General features: G+C 49.6%; 1 protein-coding gene across 2 annotated transcripts in view; it reads left to right on the plus strand.

The window, feature by feature from the left end:
* Positions 1-5753: 5753 nt before the first annotated feature.
* The window catches only part of LOC137357072 (zinc metalloproteinase-disintegrin-like MTP4), a 65422-nt gene continuing 46764 nt past the window's right edge, over positions 5754-24411 (plus strand). For both annotated transcript variants that reach the window (XM_068023056.1, XM_068023057.1), the window contains exons 1-4: positions 5754-6037; positions 10592-10680; positions 12004-12080; positions 17012-17090. In XM_068023056.1, the coding sequence (XP_067879157.1) occupies positions 5977-6037; positions 10592-10680; positions 12004-12080; positions 17012-17090 (306 nt within the window). In that variant the 5' untranslated portion in view covers positions 5754-5976. The remainder of the gene's footprint in view (positions 6038-10591; positions 10681-12003; positions 12081-17011; positions 17091-24411) is intronic.

A 24411-nucleotide genomic window follows, 5' to 3' on the forward strand; every position in this document is an offset into this window, starting at 1 on the left:
TAAAGCTTCCACATCCTTCCTGTAATGAGGCGACCAGAACTGAACACAATATTCCAAGTGTGGTCGAACCAGGGCCTTATAGAGCTGCAGCATAACCTCGCGGCTCTTAAACTCAATCCCCCTGTTAATGAAAGCCAACACACCATACGCCTTCTTAACAACCCTATCAACTTGGGTGGCAACTTTGAGCGATCTATGGACATGGACCCCAAGATCCCTCTGTTCCTCCACACTACCAAGAATCCTGTCTTTAAGCCTGTATTCCGCATTCAAATTCGACCTTCCAAAATGAATCACTTCACACTTTTCCAGGTTGATCTCCATCTGCCACTTCTCAGCCCAGCTCTGCATCCTGTCAATGTCCCGTTGCAACCTACAACAGCCTTCCACACTATCCACAACTCCAGCAACCTTCGTGTCATCGGCAAACTTGCTAACCCAGCCTTCCACTTCCTCATCCAAGTCATTTATAAAAATCACAAAGAGCAGAGGTCCCAGAACAGATCCTTGTGGAACACCACTGGTCACCAAGCTCCATGCTGAATACTTTCCATCTACTACCACACTCTGACTTCTATGGGCCAGCCAATTCTGTATCCAGACAGCCAACTTTCCCTGAATCCCATGCCTCCTTACTTTCTGAATGAGCCTACCATGGGGAACCTTATCAAACGCCTTGCTAAAATCCATATAAACCACATCCACTGCTCTTTCTTCATCAATGTGTTTTGTCACATCTTCAAAGAATTCAATAAGGCTTGTGAGGCATGACCTGCCCCTCACAAAGCCATGCTGACTGTCTCTAATCAAACCATGCTTTTCCAAGTAATCATAAATCCTGTCTCTCAGAATCCTCTCCAATAATTTGCCCATTACCGACGTAAGACTGACTGGTCTATAATTCCCAGGGTTATCCCTATTCCCTTTTTTGAACAAGGGAACAACATTTGCCACCCTCCAATCATCCAGTACTACTCCAGTGGACAGGGAAGACGTAAAGATCATCGCCAAAGGCGCAGCAATCTCTTCCCTCGCTTCCCGTAATATCCTTGGGTCTATCCCGTCTGGCCCCGGGGACTTATCTGTCCTCATATCATTCAAAATTTCCAGCACAGCCTCCCTCTTAACCTCAACCTGTTCGAGCATATCAGCCTGTTCCACGCTGTCCTTGTGACATAAAGACGTACCAGCGTACAGTCACACATCACCAGATGCTTTGGGTCACTGATTGACCTCATCCCTTCTGTTTCATTGACTCTCAGATGAGATACTAAACCAAGGTGGAGTTCTGCATGGTGTCCTGACCACTGTTTACCCTTCACCCAACATCATTGAAACAGATTAACTGGGTCATGAACACATTGCTCTTTGTGCCAGCGGTCATGTTTTCTCCGCGACAACAGTGACTGCACTTCACCAAGTTCTGGATTGGCTGTGAGGCTCTACAAGAGATGGCGAGATAGAGTAAGAAGGTTTTTTTTGTACCGGCATCTTTGAAAATCCCTTTGATAGATCTGAATTTGATAAGAGAAGCTGTACTTGAATCTGCAGTCGCAGCTGTGAAGTCTAGTACACACAGCGAGATGTGGCTGCTGCTAATGCAGAAATATCCTGTTACCATCACACTTCGTCAAGGCAGTGTTCAAATATACACCTTAATTCATTCATAAATTAGACATCATAAATTTACACCCGTAATTTTATGGAAGCATATAGAAATGATCTTACCGTACCCAATATGAAATCCGACAATGAATGATCCGAAGTGTTCTTCATAAAGATAATCCTCCCATCTGTCTGCCTAGTTCTCTTCCCTCAGTGATGAATTTCTATTCCCTCCCACCCACTGCACCCATCTCTCTTGGATGGCCTTTCCATGGGTTTCTGCCTTTCTTTCCCAGCTGCCTATGTCTCAGTTCGCTTCATCGCACTGGGGAATATCCTGCTGACTGGCAACACGCAGCCATTTCAGCCGGAACCCAATTCCTTCTTTGTGAAGGTTTCACCTGACTACAAGCACCGTGACCAGGGATTTTCCTGTGCTGCTGCAGCTCTTTCAAGGCCTGCGTATTCTGCTCAGGGGAGAGCAGGTGAACAGCAGTGAAAACACAATCCCAGAGTTAACTGCATGTCGTGACAGCACAAGTCCCGGACAGAATGGAGATGATTGAATAATTCCCCTGTCAGTCACACCTGCAGACCACACTGCTGGAAGTGTCTGGGACTGATTTAATGGACATAATTTGGACTTGGTAACTATCCTCCACTTACTGCAATTTAACAGAGAAATCACCCTGCTTTTCTCGGGAGAGGTTGCTGCAGTTCAGTCATGAGTTGAGTTCTTTTTGCTGTGGTATGGAAAGATTCTTTTGAAATAGACTCTGTGGGTGGTGTGTTGTGATGTACTGCTTAACTAGACTCTGCCGTGGCTTTTGATGCAAGCTCCGTCCCAACTCTCACTCGTTGGCTGACACTGGTATAGATTGACTTGTCTGCCCAAACATATTGAACATGTGTCTGAGGTTTTGCTGACTGATGTGAAACAATATAAGACTGGCAAGTATGGTCCTCTGGACCAGAAACAGTTGTATAAAATGCCTAATGAACAGTGGGAATGTGACCTGCACTACCCAGTTGATTTGGCTGCAAATATATTTGGCAGGTGTGCACAGAAGCTCTGCAAAGTAGCTGCTCCAAAATCTATTGCACTAATACTTTTTTCGAGTCTTTCTGGATTGTTTTGATTGGTCAATTTAAGGGGCGGGTCCATTGGTAGGTTTATTCGGTGGACGGTGCCTGGTGCACATGGAGGGCACCTGGGCATGTAGACTATTGGAGCCCATGACACGTGCAACTGCCAATGGTTGGTGGCGGCTTCAGTGGCAAAGTGGGGGAGGAGCTGGTGGAGAACAGAAACAGTGGAAGGTAAGGGAGCCCAAGAACAAAGTTACCCTGCCAGGACAGATTGTTTCCATCATGAATTGGTTGAGATTGATGGGAGGGATGGGGATGGCGTGAAAGGGATGGCATGGGAAGGATGGAATAGCAGGGGCTGGGGATGGCGCAGATCTTGAAATTAATACAGGCAGATTTCAAGGAAATAGACTGTTTATTCATCGAATAACATTGGGTCCATCGGAGGGAAACCTGCCTTTTCAACCTCAGGAGAAAACAGTTCCCTATTAGACTTTTATATTCTATCATGATAACCAAGTCACAAGGCCTGATATGACACATGGACAGTTTAATGTAACTTTTTCCAGGGTGAGACCTTTAGATTCAGTTCACTTCTTTGGTCAAAGAATAACCAGAAATGCTATATTTAAAAATGCAGTGTTGCATTAAAGATACAAATTTGACCACACATGTTTTGCTGGTCTCTGTCAGTGTCACATCCTACGAGCAACGCTGTTTTAACCACTGCCCTGGGCAAAGCAATCACTCAAGTGAAAAAGCCCTTCTAATACTGTCTCTCGACAAGTGTTTGTGTTTTACAACAGCTGTTAATACTTCCTTTGCCTATTGTTCCCTCGTGTCACGAAAACCCTACACGCCAAATGAGAAATATTAACTTCATCAGTTGGAACCGTGCCTTCGACTTTTTCTGGAAATTCTTACAAATAACTTCTTTTACAAAGCAAACTGGCAGCCAAGAGGGCAACTGCAATTTACATTTGAAACACCAGAAGACCAGACTGGCAACAACATGACTGAGTCATCGAACCATAACAATGGTGTGTTCTCTGATTAAATTACCTGAAATAGCCTTATCAGTCCGGTCGTCAAGGGCCATCAACACCCATTGACTTAGACAGAGCCAACCCCCACCAAGTGTATCTGGACAGCTTGAGGGGTAAAGCCTTGAATATCATAGAAGCTACCAGCAGGACGTCATAAAAACACAAGGATGTTTGGTGATATCATGTGATTGCTTGTGCAGCTATGGAGAGACTAAGCTTTGTCACTTAGAAAGTAGAGAACAGTAACTGAGAAGCCATCCACAGAGCAGCTCTCTCTCTCTCTCTCTCTCTCCCCAGTACTGATCCAGAGAGCCCTGGCTGCAACTGGTAAAGCCTCCTGCCTACAGAATCACCACCAACAACAACGAGGGGACAAGGATCAAATCCCCTCTTCTGCCTTCCGGAGCCCTGAGAAGCAAGCCCACAACTGTGCACGTGGCCCAGCGAGAACCTCAGGACTACAAGTTCAACTGAGGACTCTGGGACTGATGTTCCATATTTGAATTCCGTTTATTCCAGAGTCTACTCCAACCACCCAACCCTATTTTCCCTCTGTAATCTGTTTTTGAGTGTGCGTGACTCTCGTGTGAATGTGTGTGTGAACGTGTAGCGCATTTTAGTAATTTTTAATCGGATTAGTATCAACAGACACAAATTTACATCTTTCTTGTTTAAACTCCAGGAAAACCTGTCTGATAGGTTCTTTGACAATTCTATGAGAGGAACAGTGAGCAAGTGCTCACTGAGGTGGTAAGCTAAATCACTATATGAAAAGAATAAACCCTATTGCGGTCAAACCAGAGAAGGGGTGAAAGGGGAGCTGAGACCCCTTCCTCACCTGGCCATAGCACCTGACTTCTTTGTCATGTCTTTGTCAAAATCTCTCCTGCCTTCCGTCCAATCACAGACCTTCCTTTTTGTTCTTCCCCCGCCTCCCTTTTGTTTGCTCAAAGCCTATTACATTTCTAACCTTTGCCAGTTCTGATGAAAGGTCACTGACCTGAAACGTTAGCTCTGTTTCTCTATCCACAGATGCTGCCAGACCTGCTGAGTATTTCCAGCACTTGACGTTTTTATTTCTGAGTAAGAGGGTTAGCTTGATTCCTTTCTCAGATGTAGACATTGAGCATTCCAACTTTTCAGGGTCGGTTCTTGAAGGAGAATCATGCATTTCAATAATTCATGTCCAAAACACCTTCCGAGATCCAGTGAGAAATGTTGACAAGTCAAGTGGACATAATTGTTCACGAAAGCTTCTTCATACATTCCCTCCAAAGCACTGCAATGAGCGGGAGTTTCTGTTCTCCCGTTGCTATCATTTCTTCTTTTTGTCTGTTTGTTTCTTTCCTTCTTCCCCCCCCCCCCCCTCCCCACCACATTTCTATTTCTCTTCCCTCATATCTACCTATCTCTATCTCTCACTGCCAGCTCAGTGTCTCCCGCTCTCTCGCTCTCTCTCAAGCAACCCTTAACTTGGAGCAGCTCACTTGTGCTTTGCCCAAAGTGAGCAACAATGAATGCAGACGACACTTAGTCAGGATGGTGAGGGCTAGCGAGGCAACTTTGATTTCTATTACGAGGGGAGGAATCCATTGAGATGGGACGAGAGTGAGATATTCTTGGAGTTTATCAGAAAGTGTCAACACCGATGTTCCTCTGTGATTACCTGCATTACTCTTGGAGGCTGTGAATAAATGTTAATTGTTTCTACTGAGATACAGATGTACGCCTATCAGAGGTTAAGTCATGCCACAGAAATGGCAATCTGCTGGGGGCCAACTGGCATTTGACTGAGTCACTTAGGCATTTTGCTTACTTCTGTGGTTTTGGCATTCAGCCAGTTTTGTCACGGGGAGGGCTGAGGGCAGAAAGAGGAAGTGGCTTGGTACTTTTTGGAAAAGGATGCCAGATTACGTTAAATTACAGTGCAGTATAGTTTCTTCAAAAAAAAAGCTTCCATTTCATGCGCGTGTCTCATTTTCACCATTTCATGTGAAGTAATTGTTCTTTGTGGGTGGTGAGGCTTCTGTGTGTTGCAACTCTCTCTCCTGACAATGAGCTGAAGCAAAATCACTTGATCAAACTCCTCCTTGAGCAAGTTATGACAACCTAGTTGCAGAATGAGGAAGCAGAAACAGACTTTGAGCACTTGTAGGCAAAGCAGTACAAATTCTTTGGGAGGAGTGTTTGTGTTATTTGCCTGTTGCCGACGACACAGGTGAAGCCACCGAGAAGTATGGTTAACGCCAGGTGTTTGTTCTGCTCTCTCCTCTTGTGTTCTCTTGCTCTGGAGTTTGGTAAGCTGTTGTACCCTCTTTTATCCCACATTAGAGTTATTCCAAGTAAATTCTGCCAGTACTTGAACCATGAAGCTCCAATGTTATCACTCCTTTCCCCGAGGGTTTGACTCCAAGCCGAGGTTTTATTCCCTGGGCACTGATCACCCTCTACTGCTTTTACCAAGAAGCCTTTCGTCGTGGCTGAGTAGTGTTTGACAGCAGTGGCGTGACAGCCAAGCCTGATCCCATCTTTAACTAACTTGCCCACTCGTGTACTCACAGCAGGTGTTTCTGGAAGTTGACTGGGAGTGCGGACTCTCTGATTCTCTTTCCCTGACCCTTGCCCGGGAAATTTCAAGGCCTCTGGAGCACCTTTGCATGTCGTGCAGCTCTTGTCCTGCAGGAATGTTGCATCAGTGAGGTCGAATCTGATGGCCAGTTAGTTTGGTGACCATGGCACCCGCACCTGTTAGACAGTGAGTTCCATGGTAATTTACTGCACTGACCATGTGGCTCCAACGATATGGTTTTGTACCCTAGCTGATTCCATTTCATGCCATCTGATTGTAGGGGTTGAAGCAAGCAGTTTGGCTTTGAAGTAGCTTCCGAAATTCAGATTAAACCCAGAAATATCCATGTTGAAGTTTTCATTGAAAGTCTTGTGTTGTGCAACATGGCAACATCTTCGCACTGTTGTGGCTTGTCAAAGTTCTCCTGCGGTTGGAGAAGGTTAACAGCAGACTTGATAGAGGTCTTCTGAAATCATGAGAGAATAAAGAGAAATTGTTTCCAGTGGCTGAAGGGTCAATCGCACCGATTGTCCAAATAACCAGAGGCGACATGAAGAAAAATGTTTTTACACGGCGAATGTTTAGGATTTGGAATGTACTGCCTGATAGGGTGTTAGAAACAGATTGAAGAGTAGACTTCAACAGGGAGTTGGTTATATAATTGATGGAGAAAACAATGGCAGAGATTTGAAGAAAGGGAGTAGAAATGGGACTAACGGGATTACTCTTTCAAAGAGCGAGCACAGATTCAATGGGACGAATGGCCTTCGACTGTGCTGTTCTGTTCGAGGATTCCAAGCATTAAACCTCAAGGACCATTATTTGGATTTGGACTATTAAAACTCCTTTTAGAATCGCTTCAAAAATAAATGATCAGCTTGAATTACCGTGAATTATTGTTCACTCGATTGGTCCCTGGATTGAGAGGGTTGTCCTGTGATGAGAGGCTGAGTAAATTGGACCTGTACTCTGTGGCATTTCGAAGAATGAGAGGTGATCTGATTGAAACATGAAAGATTCTGAAGGGGCTTGACAGGGTAGACACTGAGAGGTCGTTTCCCCTGGCTGGGGAATCTAGAACATGGGGACACAGTCTCAGGATAAGGGGATGACAATTTAGGACTGAGATGAGGAGACGTTTGGAAGTGAATCTTTGGAATTCTCTACCCCAGAGGGTTGTGGATGCTCCATTGCTAAATATATTTAAGGCTGAGATGGACAGTTTTTTGATCTTTCAGGGCGTTAGAGATATGGGGAAACGGGCTGCAAAGTGAAGTTGAATCAGCTGAAACAATGATTGTATTGAATGAATGCAAACTCCTGCTCCTGTTTTGTATGTTCTTATGCCCTTCAATTAATCAAAATGATCTCAACACTCTTCATCAGCGAGGGGCTGATTTTCTGAGCATCATCTTTGCTGCAACATGGTTAGCAGAGCTGTGGGGCCGGCAATCTTGCGGCCTATTTGCTTCTGTGCTGACAAGGCCAGGTTAAAGGCACTTGTTATGGAATTTCCATTTTTTTTTTGTTGAAACTTGGAATCTGCATTTGAAAACTGAAGAGGCTGACCTTTGCGTGTTTTTTTTTTAACAGAAGGTTGACCAGTCAACAAGTACTGGAAAATATGTGATTTTAAGTAAACACCACAGGGGGTTTAACATCAGAGCTATTTCTGAGTTGTGACGAGACAGAATTTTTTTATTTATTTATTTAGAGATACAGCACTGAAACAGGCCCTTCGGCCCACCGAGTCTGTGCTGACCATCAACCTCCCATTTATACTAATCCTACACTAATCCCATATTCCTACCACATCCCCACCTGTCCCGATATTCCCCTCCCACCTACCTATACTAGGGGCAATTTATAATGGCCAATTTACCTATCAACCTGCAAGTCTTTTGGTGGTGGGAGGAAACCGGAGCACCCGGCGGAAACCCACGCAGACACAGGGAGAACTTGCAAACTCCACACAGACAGTACCCATAATTGAACCTGGGTCGCTGGAGCTGTGAGGCTGCGGTGCTAACCACTGCGCCGCCCATAATTATAATTATCATCGGACTGAGCCTGAGAACTGTTTTGGTTTCACTTTGAAAGATGCTTGTTTTTGGACTAAAATAGGCCATTGGTACTTCTTTGTGGGCCTGCCAAGACTTCAGAAGAATATGTTTGAAGAATCCCTGCTCTTAAAAAGCAGAAGCCTGTGTGAGGTTCTACTGTTGCCTCCTGCATTTTGAAGAAACCCTGAATTTTCAGAATCCTTGCATCAAAGGTGTGAGTTCTGAATCCTCTTTTGCTGCGCAGCTGCTTTAAGACCTATGTGATGCCTTCTGCAGTTGAATTTCTTTGAACGCCGACCCAAACAGACTGTTTGTCAACCTCGCCTGGAAAGATTCCTCGTGGCAACCTGCTATTCGACTTTGAGACACCTCACCAAAACAAAGGAGTTCTTTCCAGATCTTTGCAGTCTAATTTTTTTTTTTATTCTTTCTATTTCTTTGTAACAGCTGTAAAAAAAAAAATCCCTTTTTCCCGGTTCACAGTTTTTGGATGTGTGTGCGTGAGGGCGAGGATAAATGGGACTTTAAAATCTCAATTTGCGTATATGTTTACTTCGTTATTGGTTAAGATTTGGTTTGATAATAATTGGATAATTTTGCTGTTTCTTCAAGTAACCTGGTTGGTGTGCTTTCTTCTGGGGACAAATAGAGTACCTGACTGGCTATTTCAGTAATTGGGAATGCTGTGACCTGTGGAGAAATGGGACTGAATTAATAGTGCACTCCTCCCAACTCGGTTATCACATGCTGCACCTTTCACATTCACCCAAATCTTTTGACCAATATTTGGGAGTCTTCCATCAGCTTGTCTTGGATTGGTTGGTTGGAAGAGGTTGAATTTCCAGGAGGTAATTATCCAGTCTGGCCTTCAATGCATTTGTCTATAGGCTTGGTGAGACCGCACCTGGAGTATTGTCCACTGTTTTGGGCTCCTTACCCAAGGAAGGTTAGACTTGCCATCGAGGGAGTGCAATGAAGGTTCACCAGACTGATCCCTGTCTTATGAGGAGAGAATGAGGAAACTGGGCCTGTATTCTCCAGAGTTACAAAGAATGAGAGGTAATCTCATTGAAGCTTCCAAAATTCTTCCAGGGCGTGACAGGGTAGGTGTAGCTCGGATGTTTCCCCTGGCTGGTGAGTCTAAAACCAGGGGACACAGTCTCAGAATAAGGGGTAGGCCACTTTAAGACTGAGATGAGGAGGAATTTCTTCACTCAGAGGGTGGGGAATCTGTGGAATTCTGTAGCCTAGAGGGCTGTGGAAGCTCAATCATTCAGCATGTTCAAGACAGAAATCTATAGATATCTGGATACTAATGACATCAGGGGATATGGGGATAGCACAGGAAAGTGGTGTTGAGGTAGATGATCAGCCATGATCTGATTGAATGGTGGAGCAGGCTCGATGGGCTGAATGTTCCTCAATAGCAGCCTTCTTTCCACCTGAGCTATTCTTCTGATTTATTCTGGAGGGGTTACATTCCCTCTCCGTTGTTGGTCACTGTTTAAAGGAAGGCAGTGAGCACTGACCGTCTGTTTGAAACACACAGAAGCAGGCGTTACAGTGGAGCAATCAATATCAGGAAAACCTCTGACCCCTATCCCACGTCAGAGGCACTGGAGCAAGTTATTAAATGTTCTAACCGGTTAAGATTAATACACTAGGCCTGATCTTTAGATTCACACGAGTGTCACAGTATGTTTACATGGAAGCCAGTGACTGGATTACTGAACTCTTTTTTTCCCCCCTTCCTGCCACTGCAGTTTTCAATTCCAGTATTCTATAAAGAAGGGCACGTTTGTTGTTGTGTTTGTTGTTGTGTTTAAATCCCATTCTCAGCTGGTGGTGAGCGTGCAAATCAAGCAAAATGCCTGATTTCAACAAAATGAGCAGCGGATGGATGCAAATTGAGTCCAGGCCAGTTTCAGATGAAGAACAGAACAACATCGAGAAGCGAGGGACATGAAATGACAACCCATCAAGCCTGTCCCGTCCGGTCATGATACAATTGAACATGACAGAGCCCAGTTCTCCCCGAACCACCTGTGAGCCAGGTCGCGTCCTTGGGAGAGAAGAAAGAAACACTGGGCTGATTCAGAGTAATGAGCCTGTGAGAGAGGACTTCCTGGTTCAACCTCATTCAAATGGTCATTATCCCTTTAGTTTAATCTTGTGTTTCTGGAATGGGAGTTTGATCAGTGTCTCTTGTGTGTTTGCAGTGACCTCAGCTTCCAAACTGCCAGACGTACAAAGTTACCAAGTTGTGAAACCACGCCTAATCCACACAAGACAGAAACGAGAGAGTGAGGTACAGACCCAGTCACGGCTTCTCATAACTTCTCAACACATGGGTGTTCCCAGCAATCAGACTAAACTTGGTATTAATGGGATCTGATGAAAGGTCACTGACCTGAAACGTTAACTCTGTTTCTCTCTCCACAGATGCTGCCAGACCTGTTGAGTATTTCCAGCACTTTTGTTTTTCTTTCAGATTTCCAGCATCTGCAGTATTTTGCTTTTGTTATTTATTGACAGGCAGAGAGATCTGGGCGTACAGGCCCACAGGTCACTGAAAGTGGCAACGCAGGTGATTAAGGTAGTCAAGAAGGCATACGGCATGCTTGTCTTCATCGGTCGGGGCATAGAGTATAAAAATAGGCAAGTCATGCTGCAGCTGTACAGAACTTTAGTTAGGCCACACTTAGAATATTGCGTGCAATTCTGGTCGCCACACTACCAGAAGGACGTGGAGGCTTTGGAGAGGGTACAGAAGAGGTTTACCAGGATGTTGCCTGGTCTGGAGGGCATTAGCTATGAGAAGAGGTTGGATAAACTCGGATTGTTTTCACTGGAACGACGGAGGTGGAGGGGCGACATGATAGAGGTTTACAAAGTTATAAGCGGCATGGACAGAGTGGATAGTCAGAAGCTTTTTCCCAGGGTGGAAGAGTCAGTTACTAGGGGACATAGGTTTAAGGTGAGAGGGGCAAAGTTTAGAGGGGATGTGCGAGGCAAGTTCTTTACACAGAGGGTGGTGAGTGCCTGGAACTTGCTGCCGGGGGAGGTGGTGGAAGCAGGTACGATAGCGACGTTTAAGAGACATCTTGACAAATACATGAATAGGAAGGGAATAGAGGGATACGGACCCCGGAAGTGCAGAAGGTTTTAGTTTAGGCAGGCATCAAGATCGGCGCAGGCTTGGAGGGCCGAATGGCCTGTTCCCGTGCTGTACTGTTCTTTGTTCTTTGTTATGGTATTTCTGGGAGATGGGAGTTCACAAACAAGCAGAATAGAATAGCAGTGTAATAGTGAGAGGGGTTTATAATGAGAGTGGAACACAGGTAGTGTGACAGGGAGAGGGGCAAATAGTGAGAGTGGTTTATAATGTGGGGGGAGCACAGTGTTTTGAGCAATGAGACAGGCACTGTTACACTGTTGGGTCTTGCAGGCGACTGGGATAGCAGGCATTGTGGATGGAGAGCAAGAAATTATGCAACAGTTGAACAACAGGCATAGAAACCGACGGGAGCTGGGAACCAAATTTGATTGGGGCGAAATCACAGCAAACAAACGTAACAAATTCCCAGTTCACTCGGAAACTTCTTTCATTCTGCTATCTATTCTCTGCCAGGGTCTTTATCCAGCGGTTCTTCAGTTTGGAGTCACTGTCGAAGGCAAAGAGAGGGTCTTACATCTTGAGAAGAATGGGTAAGTGTCCTTCACCCAGCCGCTCAGTGTTGGGAAGGATGGGCTGAGAGTTGTGGGACTGAGCCGATCCTTCCTGGCTATTCTGGTGTTGTTGTCACACTGCTGGACCGTGTAGTTCCCAGCTCATGACTCCCCTAAGGATAATCAGAGGCTTCAAGTCAATTCAACAGTGTCAGCACTTGGAGCAATAAAACTAACTGCAGCATAAGACCCAGGGCAAGCGGTGAACGCCATTTGGGAGAGCTGCGTGAAGACAAGGAGGCATTTTAAAGGGCAAAAAGCCAGGGGGAAAAACCTCCTGCGTCCTGATCTACAAAATGTTCACATTCAGTTCGAATCATCTTCCGGACTGAAGTACAAGGGATTATTTGTACTCTTCTGACCTCCTCGACTGACGGTCTGGGGGTACACAGCACTGACTGCACCCGGACACTGATGGTCTGGGGGTAGACAGCACTGACTGTACCCGGACTCTGACGGCCTGGGGGTAGACAGCACTGACTGTACCCGGACACTGACGGCCTGGGGGTAGACAGCACTGACTGTACCCGGACACTGACGGTCTGGGGGTAGACAGCACTGACTGTACCCGGACACTGACGGTCTGGGGGTAGACAGCACTGACTGTACCCGGACACTGACGGTCTGGGGGTAGACAGCACTGAATGTACCCGGACACTGACGGTCTGAGGGTAGACAGCACTGAATGTACCCGGACACTGACGGTCTGGGGGTACACAGCACTGACTGTACCCAGACACTGACTGTCTGTGGGTATACAGCACCGACTGTACCCAGACTCTGACATTCTGGGGGTACACAGCACCGACTGTACCCGGACACTAACGGCATGGGGGTACACAGCACCGACTGTACCCGGACACTGACGGCCTGGGGGTACACAGCATCGACTGTATCGGACACTGACGGCCTCGGGGTACACAGCACCGACTGTACCCGGACACTGACGGCCTGGGGGTACATAGCACCGACTGTACCCGGACACTGACGGCCTGGGGGTAGACAGCACCGACTGTACCCGGACACTGACGGCCTGGGGGTACACAGCACCGACTGTACCCGGACACTGACGGCCTGGGGGTAGACAGCACCGACTGTACCCAGACACTGACGGCCTGGGGGTACACAGCACCGACTGTACCCGGTCACTGACGGCCTGGGGGTGCACAGCACCGACTGTACCCGGACACTGACGGCCTGGGGGTACACAGCACCGACTGTACCCGGACACTGACGGCCTGGGGGTACACAGCACCGACTGTACCCGGACACTGACGGTCTGGGGGTACACAGCACCGACTGTACCCGGACACTGACGGTCTGGGATTACACAGCACCGACTGTACCCGGACACTGACAGCCAGGTGGTACAAAACACCGACTGTACCCGGACACTGACGGCCTGGGGGTACACAGCACTGACTGTACCCGGACACTAACGGCCTGGGGGTACACAGCACCGACTGTACCCGGACACTGACGGCCTGGGGGTACACAGCATCGACTGTATCGGACACTGACGGCCTAGGGGTACACAGCACCGACTGTACCCGGACACTGACGGCCTGGGGGTACATAGCACCGACTGTACCCGGACACTGACGGCCTGGGGGTAGACAGCACCGACTGTACCCGGACACTGACGGCCTGGGGGTACACAGCACCGACTGTACCCGGACACTGACGGCCTGGGGGTACACAGCACCGACTGTACCCAGACACTGATGGCCTGGGGGTACACAGCACCGACTGTACCCGGTCACTGACGGCCTGGGGGTGCACAGCACCGACTGTACCCGGACACTGACGGTCTGGGGGTACACAGCACCGACTGTACCCGGACACTGACGGTCTGGGATTACACAGCACCGACTGTACCCGGACACTGACGGCCAGGTGGTACAAAACACCGACTGTACCCGGACACTGACGGCCTGGGGGTACACAGCAGCGACTGTACCCGGTCACTGACGGTCTGGGGGTACACAGCAACGACTGTACCCAGACAGTTCTGGTCTTGGGGCAGACAGCACTGACTGTACCCGGACACTGACGGTCTGGGGGTATACAGCACTGACTGTACCCGGACACTGACGGTCTGGGGGTAGACACCACCGACTGTACCCGGACACTGACGGTCTGGGGCTAGACAGCACCGACTGTACCCAGACACTGACGGTCTGGGGGTACACAGCACCGACTGTACCCGGACACTGACGGTCTGGGGGTACACAGCAACGACTGTACCCGGACACTGACGGTCTGGGGGTACACAGCACCGACTGTACCCGGACACTGACGGCCTGGGGGGAGACAGCACCGACTGTACCCGGACACTGACGGTCTGGGGGTGCACAGCACCGACTGTACCCGGACACTGACGGTCTGGGGGTGCACAGCACCGACTGTACCCGGACACTGACGGTCTGGGGGTACACAGCACCGACTGTACCCGGACCCTGACGGCCTGGGGGTACACAGCACCGACTGTACCCGGACTCTGACGGCCTGGGGGTACACAGCACCGACTGAACCCGGACACTGACGGCCTGGGGGGAGACAGCACCGACTGTACCCGGACACTGACGGTCTGGGGGTACACAGCACTGACTGTACCCGGACTCTGACGGCCTGGGGGTACACAGCACCGACTGAACCCGGACACTGACGGCCTGGGGGGAGACAGCACCGACTGTACCCGGACACTGACGGCCTGGGGGTACACAGCACCGACTGTACCCGGACACTGACGGCCTGGGGGTAGACAGCACCGACTGTACCCAGACACTGATGGCCTGGGGGTACACAGCACCGACTGTACCCGGTCACTGACGGCCTGGGGGTGCACAGCACCGACTGTACCCGGACACTGACGGTCTGGGGGTACACAGCACCGACTGTACCCGGACACTGACGGTCTGGGATTACACAGCACCGACTGTACCCGGACACTGACGGCCAGGTGGGACAAAACACCGACTGTACCCGGACACTGACGGCCTGGGGGTACACAGCAGCGACTGTACCCGGTCACTGACGGTCTGGGGGTACACAGCAACGACTGTACCCAGACAGTTCTGGTCTTGGGGCAGACAGCACTGACTGTACCCGGACACTGACGGTCTGGGGGTACACAGCACCGACTGTACCCGGACACTGACGGTCTGGGGGTACACAGCACCGACTGTACCCGAACACTGACGGTCTGGGGGTACACAGCAACGACTGTACCCGGACACTGACGGTCTGGGGGTAGACACCACCGACTGTACCCGGACACTGACGGTCTGGGGCTAGACAGCACCGACTGTACCCAGACACTGACGGTCTGGGGGTACACAGCACCGACTGTACCCGGACACTGACGGTCTGGGGGTACACAGCAACGACTGTACCCGGACACTGACGGTCTGGGGGTACACAGCACCGACTGTACCCGGACACTGACGGCCTGGGGGGAGACAGCACCGACTGTACCCGGACACTGACGGTCTGGGGGTGCACAGCACCGACTGTACCCGGACACTGACGGTCTGGGGGTGCACAGCACCGACTGTACCCGGACACTGACGGTCTGGGGGTACACAGCACCGACTGTACCCGGACCCTGACGGCCTGGGGGTACACAGCACCGACTGTACCCGGACTCTGACGGCCTGGGGGTACACAGCACCGACTGAACCCGGACACTGACGGCCTGGGGGGAGACAGCACCGACTGTACCCGGACACTGACGGTCTGGGGGTACACAGCACTGACTGTACCCGGACTCTGACGGCCTGGGGGGAGACAGCACCGACTGTACCCGGACACTGACGGCCTGGGGGTACACAGCACCGACTGTACCCGGACACTGACGGCCTGGGGGTAGACAGCACCGACTGTACCCAGACACTGATGGCCTGGGGGTACACAGCACCGACTGTACCCGGTCACTGACGGCCTGGGGGTGCACAGCACCGACTGTACCCGGACACTGACGGTCTGGGGGTACACAGCACCGACTGTACCCGGACACTGACGGTCTGGGATTACACAGCACCGACTGTACCCGGACACTGACGGCCAGGTGGGACAAAACACCGACTGTACCCGGACACTGACGGCCTGGGGGTACACAGCAGCGACTGTACCCGGTCACTGACGGTCTGGGGGTACACAGCAACGACTGTACCCAGACAGTTCTGGTCTTGGGGCAGACAGCACTGACTGTACCCGGACACTGACGGTCTGGGGGTACACAGCACCGACTGTACCCGGACACTGACGGTCTGGGGGTACACAGCACCGACTGTACCCGAACACTGACGGTCTGGGGGTACACAGCAACGACTGTACCCGGACACTGACGGTCTGGGGGTACACAGCACCGACTGTACCCGGACACTGACGGCCTGGGGGGAGACAGCACCGACTGTACCCGGACACTGACGGTCTGGGGGTGCACAGCACCGACTGTACCCGGACACTGACGGTCTGGGGGTGCACAGCACCGACTGTACCCGGACACTGACGGTCTGGGGGTACACAGCACCGACTGTACCCGGACACTGACGGCCTGGGGGTACACAGCACCGACTGTACCCGGACTCTGACGGCCTGGGGGTACACAGCACCGACTGAACCCGGACACTGACGGCCTGCGGGGAGACAGCACCGACTGTACCCGGACACTGACGGTCTGGGGGTACACAGCACTGACTGTACCCGGACTCTGACGGCCTGGGGGTACACAGCACCGACTGAACCCGGACACTGACGGCCTCGGGGGAGACAGCACCGACTGTACCCGGACACTGACGGCCTGGGGGTACACAGCACCGACTGTACCCGGACACTGACGGTCTGGGGGTGCACAGCAACGACTCCCATCTGAATGCTTTATCTTTTATTTTCTCTCAATTTTATAGGCACCTGATTGCTAATAACTACTCAGAGACATACTATTTGGAAAATGGGACTGAGGTGATGAGCTCTCCCCTCTATCCGGTGAGTATGGCAGTCTCTCATTGGTCTGTACTGGATTTCAGGTAATAGGTGACTGAGTCCCAGAGTACACTGTGTTTCTGTAACATTAAGAACCCTTTGCAACTCCTGTCACATTTCCTTTGGAAGAAAGGACTGGCATTTTTGGAATGCCTTTCACGCCCTCAGGATGTCCCTGAGTGCTTGACAACCGAGTGCAGTATCGTCACTGCAGCACTGTCATTTAACACTCACCATCTTAACAGTGTCTCAACATCAGATCTCCTTCCAAATATCAAGATCACAACAACTGCATCACCGACACACTCTGCATCAATGGATTTCACACAGTGGAAGATGCCTCCAGAATGTCTCATTGCCAAAACTCTGTCACACATCACGAAACATAAAGTTACATCCAATATTACAGGACAGAAACGGACCATTGGGTGCAGCTGGTCTCTGCTGGTGTGAATGCAGCACAGACTTCTGCTCTCTCATATTCCCAACCGTGCAATATTTGGCCTTTAATTCATCAGCATATCTTGGCAGCTATTGATTTTTTTCAAATCACACCCTCTCCACTGCCCTGGTCCACACTGGAACTATTACTCATTCCTAAATGCAAGTGTCTGTTGATTGTTGATGCTGGTGTGAAACTTTGAGGGAAAAAGATCAGTAAATACATTGTCAAAGACAGGACAGCTTTCAGTGTTGGTGCCATGTTCTTGGCAAGACATTGTTCAAAGGAAAACCCACCAGGAGGCTGACTACACGGAGGTAAAAACTGAGAGAATACCGGAGAAAAATCAGAGTGATTCTTAAGATGTGAGTGCAGCTGGCAAGGCCAGTATTTAACACTCATCCTCCAAAAGTATGGTGCTCACAGTGGGACACAAGATGCCGCCTTGTTCTGGATACCTGGTATCGTGGTGGGAGTTCTTCTTGAACCAACAGCCACCAGGACCTCACCTTCTTGGAGGTAAAAACAGAGAAGACTGGGAAAGAAACACTCATTGTCAGGATGATGGCTTGTTCGGCCTCTTCAAAGGGCAGTTAAGAGCCAATTATGATGGTGCTGGGCTGGAGTCACATATTGCCTGGCAGGTTTCCCTCCCTAAAGGGTGCCAGTCAACCAGTTGTGTTTTTAACCACAATCCAACAGTTTTGTCAATTGTCACGGTGAGCTTTGAACACACATTCTCCGGATAATTCCTCCAAACCTCTAATTACTAATCCAGCAACATAACCACGACATCTTTCCACCCACATCCAACTGAGCAAAATGCAAAGAAAAAGTGGCTTCATGTTTTCAATTGGACACTTCATCAGAGCCTCTTTCAGCTGTTCACTGCTTCTTTCCAGCATCTTTAACATTTTAAATTTAATTTCTAATTTCCAGATCCAGCTGCTTATTTCTCTGCCTCTGTTCACTGTTGGCAAGGGTGAGAAATTCACAATGTCGCTTGTCCAAAAAGCTGAGAATGTTCTCTATGTGATTGCAGGGGACCTCCTTTCTGAGGGTTACTGGATACCCATCATTTGTGTGCAGACAGTTCCTAACTTAGTGTTGGAAAAAGACATGCGATATAGTCTGTGGTCTGATCAACATACAGGGAATGGCAGGTCAGTCTCTGGGTGGGATATGGTCAGTGTCTGATCAACATACAGGGAATGGTAGGTCAGTCTCTGGGTGGGATATGGTCAGTGTCTGATAGACACACAGGGAATGGCAGGTCAGTCTCTGGGTGGGATATGGTCAGTGTCTGATAGACACACAGGGAATGGCAGGTCAGTCTCTGGGTGGGATATGGTCAGTGTCTGATCAACATACAGGGAATGGCAGGTCAGTCTCTGGGTGGGATATGGTCAGTGTCTGATCAACATACAGGGAATGGCAGGTCAGTCTCTGGGTGGGATATGGTCAGTGTCTGATAGACACACAGGGAATGGCAGGTCAGTCTCTGGGTGGGATATGGTCAGTGTCTGATCAACATACAGGGAATGGCAGGTCAGTCTCTGGGTGGGATATGGTCAGTGTCTGATCAACATACAGGGAATGGCAGGTCAGTCTCTGGGTGGGATATGGTCAGTGTCTGATAGACACACAGGGAATGGCAGGTCAGTCTCTGGGTGGGATATGGTCAGTGTCTCATCAACATACAGGGAATGACAGGTCAGTCTCTGGGTGGGATATGGTCAGTGTCTGATAGACACACAGGGAATGGCAGGTCAGTCTCTGGGTGGGATATGGTCAGTGTCTGATCAACATACAGGGAATGGCAGGTCAGTCTCTGGGTGGGATATGGTCAGTGTCTGATCAACATACAGGGAATGGCAGGTCAGTCTCTGGGTGGGATATGGTCAGTGTCTGATAGACACACAGGGAATGGCAGGTCAGTCTCTGGGTGGGATATGGTCAGTGTCTGATCAACATACAGGGAATGGCAGGTCAGTCTCTGGGTGGGATATGGTCAGTGTCTGATCAACATACAGGGAATGGCAGGTCAGTCTCTGGGTGGGATATGGTCAGTGTCTGATCAACATACAGGGAATGGCAGGTCAGTCTCTGGGTGGGATATGGTTGGTGTCTGATCAACATACAGGGAATGGCAGGTCAGTCTCTGGGTGGGATATGGTCAGTGTCTGATCAACATACAGGGAATGGCAGGTCAGTCTCTGGGTGGGATATGGTCAGTGTCTGATAGACACACAGGGAATGGCAGGTCAGTCTCTGGGTGGGATATGGTCAGTGTCTGATCAACATACAGGGAATGGCAGGTCAGTCTCTGGGTGGGATATGGTCAGTGTCTGATCAACATACAGGGAATGGCAGGTCAGTCTCTGGGTGGGATATGGTCAGTGTCTGATCAACATACAGGGAATGGCAGGTCAGTCTCTGGGTGGGATATGGTTGGTGTCTGATCAACATACAGGGAATGGCAGGTCAGTCTCTGGGTGGGATATGGTTGGTGTCTGATAGACACACAAGGAGGGGGAAGAAATTCAAAGAAAATTCCCCGTGCCATTCCCACCTCCAGCAAGTTTTACTTAGTTGCTCTGAATGACTGGAAGTATTAGAATAACCACATTTGGCAACATAGCTTGTTTAAACAGCCTGCAGAAATCACCACTCCGAGCCACCCTTCAATGGAATTATTGTGTGAATATTTTGCTTCCTGTTTTTCATATTTCTCTGTCCTTTCCTCCTGCACCTTTCACATCCACAAGACATTGTAAAACTCTTCGCATTCACTGAAGTACTTTTGAAATGTAGTAACTGTTGTAATGTCAGAAAGCTAGCCATGGATGAATTTGAAAACAAGTATGAGAATTTTTAAATTAAGAGGTTGCTTGACTGGGAGCCAGTGCAGGTCAGTGAGCACAGGGGTGATAGGGGAACGGGACTTGGTGTGTGTTAATGTAGGTCAGTGAGTACAGGGGTGATAGGGGAATGGGACTTGGTGTGTGTTAGTGTAGGTCAGTGAGTACAGGGGTGATAGGGGAATGGGACTTGGTGTGTGTTAATGTAGGTCAGTGAGCACAGGGGTGATAGGGGAACGGGACTTGGTGTGTGTTAATGTAGGTCAGTGATTACAGGGGTGATAGGGGAATGGGTCTTGGTGTGTGTTAATGTAGGTCAGTGAGTACAGGGGTGATAGGGGAATGGGACTTGGTGTGTGTTAATGGAGGTCAGTGAGTACAGGGGTGATAGGGGAACGGGACTTGGTGTGTGTTAATGTAGGTCAGTGAGTACAGGGGTGATAGGGGAACGGGACTTGGTGTGTGTTAATGTAGGTCAGTGAGTACAGGGGTGATAGGGGAATGGGACTTGGTGTGTGTTAATGTAGGTCAGTGAGCACAGGGGTGATAGGGGAATGGGACTTGGTGTGTGTTAATGGAGGTCAGTGAGTACAGGGGTGATAGGGGAATGGGACTTGGTGTGTGTTAATGGAGGTCAGTGAGTACAGGGGTGATAGGGGAACGGGACTTGGTGTGTGTTAATGTAGGTCAGTGAGTACAGGGGTGATAGGGGAATGGGACTTGGTGTGTGTTAGTGTAGGTCAGTGAGTACAGGGGTGATAGGGGAATGGGACTTGGTGTGTGTTAATGTAGGTCAGTGAGCACAGGGGTGATAGGGGAACGGGACTTGGTGTGTGTTAATGTAGGTCAGTGTTTACAGGGGTGATAGGGGAATGGGTCTTGGTGTGTGTTAATGTAGGTCAGTGAGTACAGGGGTGATAGGGGAATGGGACTTGGTGTGTGTTAATGTAGGTCAGTGAGTACAGGGGTGATAGAGGAACGGGACTTGGTGTGTGTTAATGTAGGTCAGTGAGTACAGGGGTGATAGGGGAATGGGACTTGGTGTGTGTTAATGTAGGTCAGTGAGTACAGGGGTGATAGGGGAATGGGACTTGGTGTGTGTTAATGTAGGTCAGTGAGCACAGGGGTGATAGGGGAATGGGACTTGGTGTGTGTTAATGTAGGTCAGTGATTACAGGGGTGATAGGGGAACGGGACTTGGTGTGTGTTAATGTAGGTCAGTGAGTACAGGGGTGATAGGGGAATGGGACTTGGTGTGTGTTAATGTAGGTCAGTGAGCACAGGGGTGATAGGGGAATGGGACTTGGTGTGTGTTAATGTAGGTCAGTGAGGACAGGGGTGATAGGGGAACGGGACTTGGTGTGTGTTAATGTAGGTCAGTGAGTACAGGGGTGATCGGGGAACGGGACTTGGTGTGTGTTAATATAGGTCAGTGAGTACAGGGGTGATAGGGGAACGGGACTTGGTGTGTGTTAATGTAGGTCAGTGAGCACAGGGGTGATAGGGGAACGGGACTTGGTGTGTGTGAATGTAGGTCAGTGAGTACAGGGGTGATAGGGGAATGGGACTTGGTGTGTGTTAATGTAGGTCAGTGAGCACAGGGGTGATAGAGGAACGGGACTTGGTGTGTGTTAATGTAGGTCAGTGAGTACAGGGGTGAAGGGGGAATGGGATTTGGTGTGTGTTAATGTAGGTCAGTGAGCACAGGGGTGATAGAGGAACGGGACTTGGTGTGTGTTAATGTAGGTCAGTGAGTACAGGGGTGATAGGGGAACGGGACTTGGTGTGTGTTAATGTAGGTCAGTGAGTACAGGGGTGATGGGGGACTGGGATTGTGTTAATGTAGGTCAGTGAGCACAGGGGTTATAGGGGAATGGGACTTGGTGTGTGTTAATGTAGGTCAGTGAGTACAGGGGTGATAGGGGAACGGGACTGGGATTGTGTTAATGTAGGTCAGTGAGCACAGGGGTGATAGGGGAACGGGATTTGGTGTGTGTTAATGTAGGTCAGTGAGTACAGGGGTGATAGGGGAATGGGTCTTGGTGTGTGTTAATGTAGGTCAGTGAGTACAGGGGTGATAGGGGAATGGGACTTGGTGTGTGTTAATGTAGGTCAGTGAGTACAGGGGTGATAGAGGAACGGGACTTGGTGTGTGTTAATGTAGGTCAGTGAGTACAGGGGTGATAGGGGAATGGGTCTTGGTGTGTGTTAATGTAGGTCAGTGAGTACAGGGGTGATAGGGGAATGGGACTTGGTGTGTGTTAATGTAGGTCAGTGAGCACAGGGGTGATAGGGGAATGGGACTTGGTGTGTGTTAATGTAGGTCAGTGAGTACAGGGGTGATAGGGGAATGGGACTTGGTGTGTGTTAATGTAGGTCAGTGAGTACAGGGGTGATAGGGGAACGGGACTTGGTGTGTGTTAATGTCGGTCAGTGAGTACAGGGGTGATAGGGGAATGGGACTTGGTGTGTGTTAATGTAGGTCAGTGATTACAGGGGTGATAGGGGAACGGGACTTGGTGTGTGTTAATGTAGGTCAGTGAGTACAGGGGTGATAGGGGAATGGGACTTGGTGTGTGTTAATGTAGGTCAGTGAGCACAGGGGTGATAGGGGAATGGGACTTGGTGTGTGTTAATGTAGGTCAGTGAGGACAGGGGTGATAGGGGAACGGGACTTGGTGTGTGTTAATGTAGGTCAGTGAGTACAGGGGTGATCGGGGAACGGGACTTGGTGTGTGTTAATATAGGTCAGTGAGTACAGGGGTGATAGGGGAACGGGACTTGGTGTGTGTTAATGTAGGTCAGTGAGCACAGGGGTGATAGGGGAACGGGACTTGGTGTGTGTGAATGTAGGTCAGTGAGTACAGGGGTGATAGAGGAACGGGACTTGGTGTGTGTTAATGTAGGTCAGTGAGTACAGGGGTGAAGGGGGAATGGGATTTGGTGTGTGTTAATGTAGGTCAGTGAGCACAGGGGTGATAGAGGAACGGGACTTGGTGTGTGTTAATGTAGGTCAGTGAGCACAGGGGTGATAGAGGAACGGGACTTGGTGTGTGTTAATGTAGGTCAGTGAGTACAGGGGTGATGGGGGACTGGGATTGTGTTAATGTAGGTCAGTGAGCACAGGGGTTATAGGGGAATGGGACTTGGTGTGTGTTAATGTAGGTCAGTGAGTACAGGGGTGATAGGGGAACGGGACTGGGATTGTGTTAATGTAGGTCAGTGAGCACAGGGGTGATAGGGGAATGGGATTTGGTGTGTGTTAATGTAGGTCAGTGAGTACAGGGGTGATAGGGGAACGGGACTGGGATTGTGTTAATGTAGGTCAGTGAGCACAGGGGTGATAGGGGAACGGGATTTGGTGTGTGTTAATGTAGGTCAGTGAGTACAGGGGTGATAGGGGAACGGGACTGGGATTGTGTTAATGTAGGTCAGTGAGCACAGGGGTGATAGGGGAACGGGACTTGGTGTGTGTTAATGTAGGTCAGTGAGTACAGGGGTGATAGGGGAAGGGGACTTGGTGTGCGTTAATGTAGGTCAGTGAGCACAGGGGTGATAGAGGAACGGGACATGGTGTGTATTAATGTAGGTCAGTGAGTACAGGGGGTGATAGGGGAACGGGTCTTGGTGTGTGTTAATGTAGGTCAGTGTGTACAGGGGTGATAGGGGAACGGGACATGGTGTGTGTTAATGTAGGTCAGTGAGCACAGGGGTGATAGAGGAACGGGACTTGGTGTGTGTTAATGTAGGTCAGTGAGTACAGGGGTGATAGCGGAATGGGACTTGGTGTGTGTTAATGCAGGTCAGTGAGTACAGGGGTGATAGGGGAACGGGACTTGGTGTGTGTTAATGTAGGTCAGTGATTACAGGGGTGATAGGGGAATGGGACTTGGTGTGTGTTAATGTAGGTCAGTGAGTACAGGGGTGATAGGGGAATGGGACTTGGTGTGTGTTAATGTAGGTCAGTGTGTACAGGGGTGATAGGGGAACGGGACTTGGTGTGTGTTAATGCAGGTCACTG

This window comes from Heterodontus francisci, chromosome 47, assembly GCF_036365525.1.
Source record: "Heterodontus francisci isolate sHetFra1 chromosome 47, sHetFra1.hap1, whole genome shotgun sequence".
Taxonomy (NCBI): domain Eukaryota; kingdom Metazoa; phylum Chordata; class Chondrichthyes; order Heterodontiformes; family Heterodontidae; genus Heterodontus; species Heterodontus francisci.